The sequence below is a fragment of the Suillus discolor genome (genome assembly GCF_016758755.1).
Source record: "Suillus discolor strain FC423 chromosome Unknown F5147scaffold_41, whole genome shotgun sequence".
NCBI classification, from domain to species: Eukaryota; Fungi; Basidiomycota; class Agaricomycetes; order Boletales; family Suillaceae; genus Suillus; species Suillus discolor.
In genome coordinates, this window is record NW_024541288.1 from 35,887 (window position 1) to 48,951 (window position 13,065).

General features: G+C 47.9%; 5 protein-coding genes across 5 annotated transcripts; 3 read left to right on the top strand and 2 right to left on the bottom strand.

Moving 5' to 3' along the window:
• Positions 1-1,758: 1,758 nt before the first annotated feature.
• Positions 1,759-2,615, top strand: F5147DRAFT_615090 (uncharacterized protein; the record flags this gene model as incomplete). Its single annotated transcript, XM_041432519.1, has 3 exons — positions 1,759-1,772; positions 1,822-1,916; positions 1,971-2,615. Coding segments are annotated over exons 2-3 (651 nt in total), but the record flags the coding sequence as incomplete, so codon positions are not given.
• Positions 2,616-2,864: 249 nt separating this feature from the next.
• On the top strand, positions 2,865-4,201 carry F5147DRAFT_807707 (P-loop containing nucleoside triphosphate hydrolase protein; the record flags this gene model as incomplete). Its single annotated transcript, XM_041443387.1, has 2 exons — positions 2,865-2,882; positions 2,938-4,201. Coding segments are annotated over 2 exons (1,230 nt in total), but the record flags the coding sequence as incomplete, so codon positions are not given.
• Positions 4,202-4,309: 108 nt separating this feature from the next.
• F5147DRAFT_703850 (uncharacterized protein) lies at positions 4,310-6,126 on the bottom strand. The gene is made up of 2 exons (XM_041437867.1): positions 5,761-6,126; positions 4,310-5,708 (listed from the first exon to the last, which is right to left on the bottom strand). Exons 1-2 carry the CDS (start codon positions 5,983-5,985, stop codon positions 4,389-4,391), a joined length of 1,545 nt encoding a protein of 514 aa, XP_041290828.1. The 5' UTR covers positions 5,986-6,126; the 3' UTR covers positions 4,310-4,388.
• Positions 6,127-7,673: 1,547 nt separating this feature from the next.
• Positions 7,674-10,676, bottom strand: F5147DRAFT_762082 (uncharacterized protein). The gene is made up of 16 exons (XM_041440568.1): positions 10,516-10,676; positions 10,326-10,458; positions 10,122-10,261; positions 9,995-10,059; positions 9,869-9,945; positions 9,794-9,818; positions 9,688-9,741; positions 9,449-9,636; positions 9,295-9,393; positions 9,044-9,183; positions 8,838-9,021; positions 8,776-8,789; positions 8,632-8,715; positions 8,341-8,372; positions 7,857-8,284; positions 7,674-7,806 (listed from the first exon to the last, which is right to left on the bottom strand). The coding sequence occupies exons 1-16, from the start codon at positions 10,553-10,555 to the stop codon at positions 7,803-7,805; spliced, it is 1,707 nt and encodes a 568-aa protein (XP_041290829.1). The 5' UTR covers positions 10,556-10,676; the 3' UTR covers positions 7,674-7,802.
• A 118-nt stretch (positions 10,677-10,794) lies between these two features.
• On the top strand, positions 10,795-12,692 carry F5147DRAFT_264351 (uncharacterized protein). Its single transcript, XM_041428929.1, has 4 exons — positions 10,795-11,378; positions 11,434-11,622; positions 11,672-12,110; positions 12,161-12,692. Exons 1-4 carry the CDS (start codon positions 11,006-11,008, stop codon positions 12,651-12,653), a joined length of 1,494 nt encoding a protein of 497 aa, XP_041290830.1. The 5' UTR covers positions 10,795-11,005; the 3' UTR covers positions 12,654-12,692.
• Positions 12,693-13,065: the final 373 nt, after the last annotated feature.

Genomic DNA, 13,065 nt, shown 5'->3' on the forward strand with positions numbered 1-13,065 from the left:
GTGATAAAACATCGGAATTGGCGGGAATGAATAGAGAGGACAATGTTAGCACGAACACCAAGGTGAATCTGGGTGAACACACTACAAAACGAATACCTCAGCACACGCAACACTCTTACTACGACTCGGAGCCGCTGTATTAGCGAGCATGTAAATATGAACACTCGTTGTAAAAACATTGGTGCTGACCTGTACTAGTAACTAGGTAAAAACCACCACCACACAGTACTCACCATACTGCACTTTGATGTGTTTCCGAGACAACGCAACATCTCGGGCATAGCGAAACCTTGAAAATTTTCACAGGATGACTTGCCTTTGACGACACAACCTGGAACTTGCTCGAACTTGCTCTTTCGTTCGTCTTGACCACATCGAAGAGAAGACACAAAACGCAAGATATCAATGGACCAAGTTCACTGCAAACGCACCAGAAGCCCACAACAAGGCTGACATCATGACGAAGCCAGCCAAGACCCGTCCGACTACAGAACTCCTGGTTTCGTACTCTCCCGGAATGAAAGGACAGGGTCTACAAGGATTGATGGAATTCTAAACAGGGGCCGGCCTCGAGAGTTATCGCAGGTTTCCTGCCCACCAAATGCCATATGCAGGTATGATCGATCGTCACACAACACGTTGAATAGGTGCTTCACAGCTTAGCATGGTGTTGCTATCTCAAATAAGTTCAAACTTCTTCCAAGCGCTCAGGCTCACTAACGTGATTTCATCTGAAGCGGTAAATTTTGTCCTGAAGTGAATTAGTTGATCGAGAGAGGGGGAACGATGGAGAGAAGAAGATGGTGGAGGGTAGTGAACAGGTTGAGTGACGAGTGGGGGAGGATGCCAACGGAGGAAGCTTGAAGGGGAGGTTTTATATGAAATGAGCATGGAGGGAGCCCCCCGACCTGGACGCAAGCGCACAACATCAACACTTCAAAGCAGCCTTTATCGATCGTTCGTACTATACCTATTTTCCTTCCCAGCACAACTCGTAGAGCACCGCGTCTTATGTAATGTACCTCAGTATACATAGAAATTGTCTGATCAACCGGAATATTCCGAGTCGACGGATCAGAAGTAATTGGTAATTAAACCACCTTGCATTCGAACGACTTCGCTTGAGCGTCTCTTGTGACAACATGCAGGCAATACAATATTAATATACAGTTCATGTCGGAACTTCCACATTGGAACACGCGGATATATAGCAAATGCTCATCGAAATTTCTAGCTTGCATGTCGCCGTGGATACTAAAGCTGCATCTTTTCGCAGCCCTCCCTCCAAATCCCCTACAACTACTGAGCCTCGGGTCGGCCTGGCAGGAAGCTAGCCTTACATAAGTCTTATTCATGTTAGGCGGACATGTTCTAGCATTGGAAGGTATCGTACCTCTCATAATCCTTCTTCAATTTCACCTTTCTCACATCTTGCATGCATGCAGTGATTGGTGGCCAAAATCTTATCGTTCCATCTAATCGCACTCCAGCAGGCCACTATGTCATTGTCTCTACCTCCTATGGTCACTGGAACACTGCCATCAAGGCTGCAACGGCCGACTGTAGTGTTTTTTGGAATGAGACTCTTACTATCTCTGGAAGCCCGCTGATGTTTCCCATGTGGCTTATGCCCATCTTTTCTAGCTCCTCCAAAGAAGTACACCTCGAAATCCGCGCCTCATTTGAGTGTGGTGGAATGCTCGGTCGAGGCGAGCTTGTGGGTACAGTCGAGACGACTTTAGATCAATTGCTTGCGCACGACGGACAGTCCGGTGAGTCCTCACCTCTCACAATGCCGTTGTCCTGACAGTGGTTCCGAAGTATCACTCCTGGCTGTCGATAATCAGCATGTATCCCTTAAATTGAAGGCTTGGCGAAAAAAAACACCACGCTACGATGGAGACGGTATCATGCAGGTAGATCATCAATTCAACAACTTACGATCACTGCTAATATAGTCAAATTTTAAGCACAAGATTGGTCACGACACTGATGCGGCACGCGATGCATACACCCTCTTTTGGAAGAGCAACCTTCGCGAGCATTTCCATAGCGCCGTTGAGGGTTTTCAGGCAGTGCTTGACCAATGTCCCCATGATCATGCACACCGCGCCGCAGCACTCTCAAATCTCGCCCATGCGATCCTATGTGGTTTCACCAAGTCCATCGACAATGATATTGACCGCGCGATCCACCTTTTCCGCTCCGCACTCTCACACCGTCCCCGGGGACATGTCGATCATCCGTTATCCATCCTTGACCTTTGCCATGCTCTCTGTAGACGTCATTCTCATAAAATGGACCATGCCGATCTCCGTGAGGCCGCGCATCTTTACCGCTCTATTCTGCCGCTTTTCCCCGAGGGCAGCCATCTCCATCGAGTAGTATTCGATACCAACGCTGTACCATATGTCATCGAGCAGTGCAACGCGCTTCCTAGGGATCCTTCAGACGAGAGCATATCGCTTCGGCGAATTGTGCTCGAGCTCTGTCCGCCGCAGCACCCACGTCGTGCACGCTCACTAGACAATCTTGCTGGCGACCTCTATGCACGCTTTGAACGAGACGGCAATAAAGACCATTTCTACGAGGCTGTTCATCTGTCACGTGAAGCACTGGCAGTATGTCGTGCTGATGATGATGAGCTTAGTGTTCTCCCTGGCATTTTATCGGACACTCTTGGTCACCGCTTTAATCACCACGGCGATCCTTCTGACCTTTATGAGAGTGTAGCACTTGAAACCCACCTGGAGGCACTCGACTTACGCTCGTCTGCTTCGAGTCAACGGGGCATAACGGCCCCAGAGCATGGACAACAATCCTCGCCACCACCACTACCATCTCCTCCTCCCCCACCACCTCCGCAGGCATCAACAAGCACAGTACGTGGTCTACTTCTTGAACTGCATAACCTAAAAGCTTATTAATAACATGTAGCAGATCCGGTCACTTGAAAGAAACGTTGTCATCTTCGGCGACAGCGGTTCAGGTAAAAGCTCAGTCATCAATGCAATCGCGCAAAGACAACTAGCGAAGACATCCAGCAGTGCAACTGGGTGCACGTTCGCCTATGAGCGTCATAGAGTCGAAATATCCGGCCAGACGTTTGTCCTATTCGACACTGCTGGTCTCAACGAGGGCACTGCAGGTACGGTACCAGCAGCCAAGGCGGAAGAAAACCTGAAGAGCTTGCTGAATGAGCTCATGGGCCCTAAATCGGATGGCATCGGCCTTCTGGTATACTGTGTGCGCAGCACGAGAGCCCGTCGCGCTCTTATTCGGAACTACAACCTTTTTTACTCTGCTATCTGCCGAAAGAAAGTCCCAATTGTTGTCGTCGTCACAGGATTGGAGAACGAGCCTGACATGGAGAGCTGGTGGGATGCCAACGGGAAGGAATTCAAGAGCCGTGGCATGCATTTTGAAGACCATGCATGCGTCACAACGCTTCGCAAACACTCAGGCATCTCGGATGTCTTCACCCGTCGCATCGAAGAGTCTTCTGAAACTCTGCGTAATCTCCTCGTTAAAAATTGCTCGGATTGGGCGGTCGACGACAGCTGGTTCAAGCAGTCTTTCACTGCTGTACGAAACCTGATCAGCGATAGTGGGAATAGCGAAAGGTCTTTACCGTCTACTCTCATCATCTGTGATCCATCTCGAGGCGAAGAAGTCGAGATCGCACCATGCATCCGTGGTATCTTGAAACCTTACTTTGTGCGCATCGGCGGGGACACATACCAGGTCCACCGCGTTCCTGCACCGGACTTTTCATCTTCAAGTGCCGAGAAGAGGCTTGAAGGGGATCTTCTCATATACTACGTTCGCGCTGACGAGCTTTCTGCAGCTCGTCAGAAATTCCATGCCTTTTGTACAGCCTATCGCGGGAACGTGGTGCCGGTCGTCGTCGTGGTCAAAGGACTGGACGATCGCCAAGCTGCCAACCAGTGGGTCGAGAAATACATCATGTATGATGGCGCCGGACGTCTATTCTCGACATTTGCACCAGCTGAAGAACTCGGAGATGATTCTTTGAAGCAACAGGCGGAACAAGAATTGCAGGATCTCATTCGACAGGCCTGTCTCATTCGTAGCGAGAGGAAAATTAGGGGGAAATCGAAAAGACTTGCCCGCAGAAACCGATTTTGAGTAGCCGAGTTACTGTGAAGGAGGATAATTATTCTGTGGTAATCTACGTGACATTAATGAGGCGTAGAACGCCGGATACTCTAGTATTGCTCTAGTACTCACTCGTTTGGACCGATGATATGAATTTAGGTACACATGCTTATGGTTTCTGTTCTGGATATTCCTGATATGACATGTGCATTTCTATGAGCTAGGGGACATCGTCGGTAGGATGATTGTTCAGTACACAGAATCGATATTTACGCTGTGGTAATCTTCTCAACCGCAGCCATTCCCTCCGCCCAGCCTTGCTCCCAACTCTGCTTCCGAGCTGCGACAAATATCCCAAACATCTTATCTACTGACTCCCACTTTTCCAGCCTTCCGTGAAGTTGCTCAGGCGTGTCCTCGGGAATGCAATGACTGATGCATGCACTAGGAAATAGAAAGGATAACACTGCTGTGACCTTTACAGGTTCATTGATGGGGGATGCTCCGACAAGGAAGCTTTTGATTTGCGGACTGATAGCGTCAACCGGGGCCGTGTATACGACATCACTTTCGAAAGTGGCATTGAAGAAAACCCCAAGAGACAACAACTGGCGGCAGTGCTTCAAGAGAGATGTGACTCCGTCAAAAGTCAGCAACGGAGCAATGAGCCAGGCCTTCTGGTCACCCAAGTAGAGCTCCTTTAGGCCAGGACAAGACAAGGCCAATTTGCTGAGAAAGGTATCGTCCATATGCGCTGTGCACGAATGTCCGAGGTCCAAGTGTTCGAGTCCTTTGAATGATAGGAGCGGATGCAACATGAGAGGGGTGAGGACGATCGATTCGTTGTTAGTATCCTCCTTTGGTGTCGTTCCCGCGAGCAACGTCAAACTTTCAAGTTTCTCGGGATGTACCATGCATACCTTCAGGTGCGCGAAGAAAAGGTGAGGGAAAACGTCATCGTAGAGCGAGCAGCGAAGGTCCAAATGCTGAATGGAGAAACGGACGTTTTGCATAAATGCTTGCAAGGATAATGGTGTGAGAGCTGCGATCTCTATCACGGCAACGGGGGAACAAAATTCCAATATGTCGGATGTGAGCTCTGATGAAGCAGAGAAACGCAACGTTTGAAGCGTGTGCAAAGAGGCAGCGTGCTTCAAAGCTCGTTCGTTCACAGGACCAGCCTCTAACACTTCCAGTTTCTTCCAGCCTACAACTGCTTCGCTAATTGCTTGCATCGATGAATCATCTGCGCCAAAGCATGAAAAATGCTCGAGAAAAGGACAGGACGGTGCAAGCGACGCGATGGCGATACATTTGCGAACACTCCACGCGACGGGTGAAAGCCCGAGTGTCTTCAACATGGGTCCACAGAAACAGTGTAAGAAGGGGAAGAAGTCTTCACGATCGGACAGCCAATTCAACTCTGTAAGGCTCGGAAGGAGGGCTCCTGGAAGAGGAAAACAATTTAAGATATGCATAGTGCTGATATCCCATGTATCCGACTGAGGTGAGACTGTCAGCGTGTGAACACGTTTTGCATAACTCGCGAGAACGCGCCAGTCCGCGTCGTACAGTGGACGCTCCCAAACCTAAGTGCTTGTTTGAGTGATACTGGGAAAAGAGAAAATCAAGATGGCTCACTACTTGGCTATTGTCATTGACTCGCGTCCCACCAGAACAGAGAACGAGTGCATCCAAAGAGTGGAGCTGAGCCCACAGGACATCTAGGGCAGGGTCTCTAAATGCTCGACACGTTCTTGCTAAGCTGGCAACCGTGACGCGGCCCTCGCTGTCCTCCTTCGTTCGATCGGGATCATAGACATATTCGAAAATAAGCTGCACAACTTCCGGGATCCAGAAGTGCATCTTTGCTCGACTTGGACGAGTTACGTAGTGACAAAGTGGGCGGTGCTCGGCACTCGAATACCAGAACTTGAATGAAAAATATCTATACTGTCTCAAGATCCGGCTGCAATATCAACGAATGAGTTGCAGGCATGATGCATGTGCATGATAGCTGTTACTAGTCACTTACAAACAGATGAGTAACTCGACACAACTTGTTCCAACTTGAATAGAGCTTACATAAGGTTACGCAACTCAACTCTAATGAAAGGCTAGGGAATTACTTCCATCCATCATGCACCCAATGCTAGAACTGATAGGCTTTCCTGGTTTTCCCACATCTCGCAGGCTCCACGTTCCAACATTTGATGACAGCATCAAACTCGTCACAACTCGTGTCATCCTCTTGGTATTGATGTTCACCACTTTACGCGATCTTCCTCCTGACGCATACAAAGCGGTGTCGTGGGCTAGTTTGATGCCGCACTTATAGTTCATGATCACGGTACTTATGACACACTTCATACTTTTCTGATGATATTTTCCTCTGATGGATGATAGACCTAGGTACACCCAAGCACTATGAACGACGCGATTATATGACCTGCCGCATGTGTGACATGAGACCAATCGAACAAATTGAAACATCTGCTCGAGTCTTGCTGGAACTCCCTTGCTCACCAGGGCTGCTTGGCACGCTGCGGCTGATGAAGCGGATGACGCCACTTAGCGAAGATGAAAAGGACACGCCGAGTTTGTTTATTCAGATTAAGCAGGCTGTGAACTTGTATTATCGTGGAAGTCATGGGTCGCAGGACCGGGACATCTACACGCAGTGAAAACGGTCAGTCATCATTCTGCGCGGAGCGCGCAAGAGTATCAATAACAAAACAAGCACCCCTGGTCTACGAAGAAAGAAGATCCATGATCAGCTGAAATTTTGCATGCCGGAAGGTAAATTGATTTTGCCCGTTGGACGCGCGTTAGGGTCATCACCCTTCGGATAAGGAGAGGAGGTGATTATCACTATGGAGCGTGATTAGAACAGACGCTCACATCTACGCGTTTAGCTTGGCTCTATCAAACGCGCTCTTGAGGCGCCGGCGTGCCCGGAGTTATAAGTGTCCCGTTATCATTCTGGAGTACATCGGCTCCCAAATCTTGGGAAGAGTGAGGCACATAGAAGCATCCACATGAGCGATAGTGCAGGGCATCTGCGTGAGCAAAGGCGCAGGTAAGAGCTAGTATGGAAGAGATAAGGTACAAAACCAATATGCAAGGCAGCCCAATCCACATCAGGGCGGGTGAGCCGATAGTTCCCTACCCTTGTCCCGTTCCCTGTTCAGATGGGCTAGAGACCCCACGAGACTAACTTGCTGCATGAGTTACCTTGAGAGGGCAGCACGGAAGCATTTTCAGATGTCCTCTACCCATGCATGGCCAACTTCCTCGCCGAACTTGCATGCGGATGCGCACAAGGATCTAGGCCCTCAGATCTCAGAGCTCACCGAGTGACTAAGGAGCCGAAGATAGCCTAAGGTCACGGTAATTTCAGAGAAGAAATGCAAAGAAAAAAAGGCAGCAGGCAGGTTTGGGCTTGTCGAAGTGTGGCGCGAGCGCTGTGGTACGGAGACAACATCAGCCTGAACTTTCCTTAGCTTTATCCCGTCATCTGTAAGCGCCTTTGCCTTGACGCGACTCATTAGAAAGATCTTGTCCCAACAAATGCGACAGAAAAGGTGTCGTTGCCAGGCTTTCGGGTGCAATCATAGAATAGTACATCATACGCTACAGTGGTATGATCGACCATAAATCCAGTTACATAGTACAAGTGAGTATCATCTGCAATCATGTCAGTACTCAGAACCCGCCCAAGTGAAAAAACCACCCACGAAAAAACAATCGAGTGCTGCGACATCACGATTTGCAATGGTTCGTCCAATGACAAATATGCAAGTTCGGACACTTGTACCGCATCAATGCTAAAAAATTGCATCACCTCAACGACTTTATCCAATGTATCGCGATCCATGCGTTCCAGGATGGTCAATTGCCTAACATAGTCTTGAATCCGAATCCGAACTTCTTGACTCATTGGGGAGGCGATATAGGACTTGACTGCGAGATTGATGGCCCTACGAGTGACTTCTTGGCTTTCTGACACGGCATAAAGCGTCTGGAACACAAGTGTTAAGTCAACGATGTAGGTCATGAAGCGCTGAAGCACCGAGTGGCCGAGAGAGAAGTGTCGATATCCTTTTGTAGATCCAACTTCGACCATTTTCATCATCATTTCCCTGAACTCTGGGCTATGCAGGTGCTATGCACAAATCACGTTAGAGTGGATGTGAAGATGAAAAATAAGATAGCCATTACACCAGAAGGGTCATGGAAGTTCCACACCATGACGATGAAGGTACAACAATTCAGATGGTGAGTCTGAACAATGTTGGGTCTTGCAGAACCTAGCTGCTATTCGACCCTAAAGGGTTTCTGGACCAGGCTCAAGGCTCAGAGAAGAGGAAATATGATAGAAACTTGCTGAATACTCAGACTCATAGTAGAACTGGTGAAAAGGTAACTTGATTATGTAAGCTACAAAAGTGCAAACATAACACTAAGGTAAAAACAGTCTCTGCAAGCCCAGCCAGAAATGAATCCCTACAACGATATCAGTATGAAGCACATATAGACAATCCCGCATCTTGTGTTTCATGAATATTGTGCACAATGAAAGCGTCTTCCGATATCCTGCAAGACATGAAGATTTAGATTGTATGCAGTGATTATCAACGCGAAACTAGGACAGACTCATCTTGCCAACCCTGACACTGCGTAAATCACAAGATAAGAATGAAGAAAGCAAGGCTCACATAATTGATGCCTCTATTTTGAGTCCAGGATGCACTCGTTGAGCGACTCGGAAGGAAGTCATCACCGCAGCCTCGGACGCAGAATGCTGAGCGACACAGTTTTCAGTTATCTGAATCAGGTCGGTGAGTGTCTCCTCATAGTCTATTGCGGCTGCGATATTACACTTCAGAGGCATGCATGAACCTGTCAGAGTATTGGTACACACCTGAGGTCGTAACATGGGGAATATCAGGCCCTGCAAATTGATTTAGAGGTCCAATACAGGTATCCTCCAGCTCGGCTTCTGCTTTTTTCTTGACAAGTTCCTCGATGGCTTTATTGCTCAAGCCATCGATAGAGGTTCGTCTAGAGTTCAATCCATGTGATCAACGAGTTTATCGTATTTCGTAAAAACGACGATAATAGGGACTTGAACAAAGTGTGAGCTCTATGTAGCAGAGATAGTTATCGATTCACTTGCCGTTTCCCAGCATTCCATTCCTTGCCCATGTGAGGAATTCCTCCGTTCCCGTCTCTAGCAAACGTCCGCCTGCACGAGGTATCTCAAAGCAAAGCCTTCCGTGTGTTTGGTCAGTCCACCATAACGGAATGGTCGAAATAGAATCACTACCAAATAGCATGCAACTGATGTTCCGGAGACATGTTCCTCCGACGTTCAATGAAATCTCGGACTATTTTGAGATTGTCTTCTTCCCCTGGTTCGAAACCTCTGCTGTCGTGGATAACAAATCTGTCGTCCTGAGGAGAGATGAACTCATGGTCGATGTTGGCCTCGCCTGGCTTATCATGGGCTATGATCTATTGACAGTATGAGTAGTTGTGCTCGTTGAAGCGTCATGTTCAGCCCACCGTTGTCTTCACTCCAAATATGAGGTAGGTCAATGTTGACTTGCCGACGCCAGTCTATTACAAGCGTGTCGTCAACACTGGCCTGAAATCGACGAAAGTCAGATACCTTTCCTGCGATCAAAATTCGGAACCTTAGGAGAGTCAACCTCAAGAATAGCACTTTATGATCATCCTGACCCACCGGGGATGGATCCGAGCTATTTCGGAAGTGGTAGGTGGGAGCTCAAGGCTTTCATCGGGAGGGCCAAACTGCTCAGTCTGTTGATCTATGACTTATACAGTTTCGATGCTGGACGTGGATCCTTACTTCAGTTGTTGTATTCATGGAAAGGTTGATGATGATCCTGATTTTTTTATGAATCTTGATGTAAGCTACGCATGCGAGGTTGAGTTCGTGAGTGATTAAGGCAAGAATGCGATGATTCTTGTTTCACCTCGTCTAAATTTGCTTGCACTATACGCGTGGAGAATGTCATCTGCTTCGAGGATAGTTCTTTCTGTCCTCATCTCCAAGCATAGGCACTTGTCGATGTACTCCATACATAAGGAAAATGTATCCCCTGGGGAAAGCATCCTAAAACAAAAAACACAGCAACAACTCAGGTGAGAACATGTGCTGGGGTCGGGTACGTACTTACATGGGTGGAGAAAATGTGTGATGCAAACTCTTTCTTCCTTTGCGTTCGTCAATTCGCAATGGTGATTTGCCGACCCATAATATTTCAGCGGACTCTATATTCGTTTTGAACTTCTTGAAATCGACAATGATACCTATTTGGATATATTCAGCGGGTTCAATGATACTGCTTAATGACAAGAATTGAGTACCATCGATGAGAGGGTAGGAAGTCATTGAGGTATGAGTCATGCTGATTTGATTTAGGGAGGAGTCTATTCTGAGCTGCTGTAAATTTATGTCCAGATGCCGCACCCTCGTGCACCCTGTAGATATTCATGGGGGCTGGGGAAGAACTTTACTAGTTAGACGCTTGCAACTAATAATTTCAAATAAAGGCAGCGTACGGTACGCTATATCAATGTTACATAATATCTCCCATATCTAGACGCTGACTGAGTGCAGAAGAACCGAGGACCGATTGGTACTGACCAGAAACCGCTGGGAATCGGTATGAGATAAGGTACGCAGCCTCGTTGCAGTAAAGATCCGAGTAAGTCTGACTGATAACGGCGTTACGACTCGTGAATACATGCCATGCCGCAAACTCATCGCCTTGAGATAACGCCCGCTAGTACTAAAATACAAACAGTGAATAGGATGCCATGCATACCGTGGTGCACCCTAGAGTGAAATCCAATAATGCGTTCAGTTATGCTTTTCTGCCTCTTCCTCTACCTCGTTGCAGTGACCCAAGCAACAAATGCAACAAATACTACTACTAACGACAGTTTTAAAGCCCCGTCATTCACGACTAGAACCCTATGGACCATCATCTTCAGCTCTATTCTCACTCTTTTTGCATGCATCTATAGTGCCATCCACCCCAATATCCCGAGTCCTAAGCACCGCGGATACCCTTCTATCCTATGGCGACAACTTGGCATGATGATAATGGCACTAATCGCTCCTGAACTGATCGTCGCATGGGCTATGCGACAGTACTTGAGCGCTGATCAAGTTACAAGACAGTTCAAGGATTCGGGGTATCCCGACGTTCGCCCAGAGTCTGAAGGTGAGTTGTGCTTTTGGAAACTCTGCATCTCACAACTCACTATACACGTCCTTAGTAAAGGAGTCTGCTCCCGGAACTGAAAATCGCTTCCTTTCCAACGTTCTCTTGGCTTTCATTCGCCTCTTTTTCCTGCTTGCTAAAGGCGTATTATTTGTGCTTGTGTCTCTTTGCCATGTTCTTTGTGCTCCCGCGAGGTGGGTCGCAAGGTGGATCAAGCCAGGGAAATCCGAGTCTGACTTGGAAGGTAAGCCCGATTCGTGCTCACCTAGACGTTGGCTCATGTGCATCCTTAGATTATACGTGGACTCAGACGCACAGCTTCTTTGTGCTCATGGGTGGTTTCATGCTCTATAAGGACAGGAAACCCCACCGTACACTAGAGCCAAAGCACATTCTCATACTGATACGTCAGAGATGTATCGACGTTCCTACCCTAACGGCAGACCGGATCGACGACAAGAGCAAGGGCAATGCAATATCGAAAGCAGTGGTCGTGCTTCAGGTGGCCTGGTTTGTTATGCAGCTCATAACCCGCGCCATCTATCACCTCGAAATTACCCAGCTCGAAGTGGGCGCACTCGCTTTTGCGGTTCTCAATTTCCTGACTTATGCTGCGTGGTGGTACAAGCCTCTCGATGTGCAATGTCCACATCCAGTGCGCTTGAAGTCGACCAACTCGAAGTCAACGTCAACCAACTCGAATCCAACCACGGCACCCGAGTGTTATATTGGGTATGTATGCGCCTCAAGAATTATACCGCTGCTGATTATGTCTGCCTTAGTGACATTGAAAAAGATAAAACCCACCAGTTTAAAATCTTGGCTCCAGTCTTACGTCCAATTCTAGAACTGATGGGCTTTCCTGGCATTCCCACCTCTCGGGAGCTCCAGGTTCCAACATTTGATGGTAGCATCAAACTCGGAAATGTGGACAGGATTGTTCTTGTGCTCGCTGGATTGCTTATGGCAACCATATTTGGCGGCATCCATGGTATGGCTTGGTTTTTTGCCTTCCCAACATACCAGGAACGAGTACTATGGCGCATGAGTGTCGTCGCTATAACTGGCACGCCCTGGTTTGCTTTACTCACTGCACCGCTCCTTGCAGCTCTGGACACACCACTTCTAATTTTCATCGTACTCTATGCATTGTGTATCATGTTGTATATCACAGCTCGTGCCGTTCTCTTGGTACTTATGTTTACCACTTTACACGATCTTCCTCCTGACGCATACAGGGCCGTGTTGTGGATTAGTTTGGTGCCGCACTTATAGTCACTGATCACGGTGCTTGTAATACACTTTGTACTTATCTAATGATATTCAGATGCAGGATTTGTGTGGTCGACGATGGTAGACCCAACCGCTATGAACGACACGATCACTGCAGGCGTGGCATGAGATCAACCGAACAAACCTCTACTTAAGTCTTGCTTCAACTTGCTCATCACCTGGATGGTAGTGAAATAGGGCTGTTTGGTACGTTGCGGCTGATGAAGCAGATGACTGATGAGCAGGTAGCAACGTTCCCAATCGACGAGATAGTCACCTTTTGACTCGGCCCGGCGTGCAGTGTCCGTCTCTATTATCCAGAGATCAGTGCTCAGCACGCGAAAATTGTGTTTCTCAAAAGAAAGGTCTGGCTTATTTGTATATAATACCCATACACACTGACACACTTAAATAA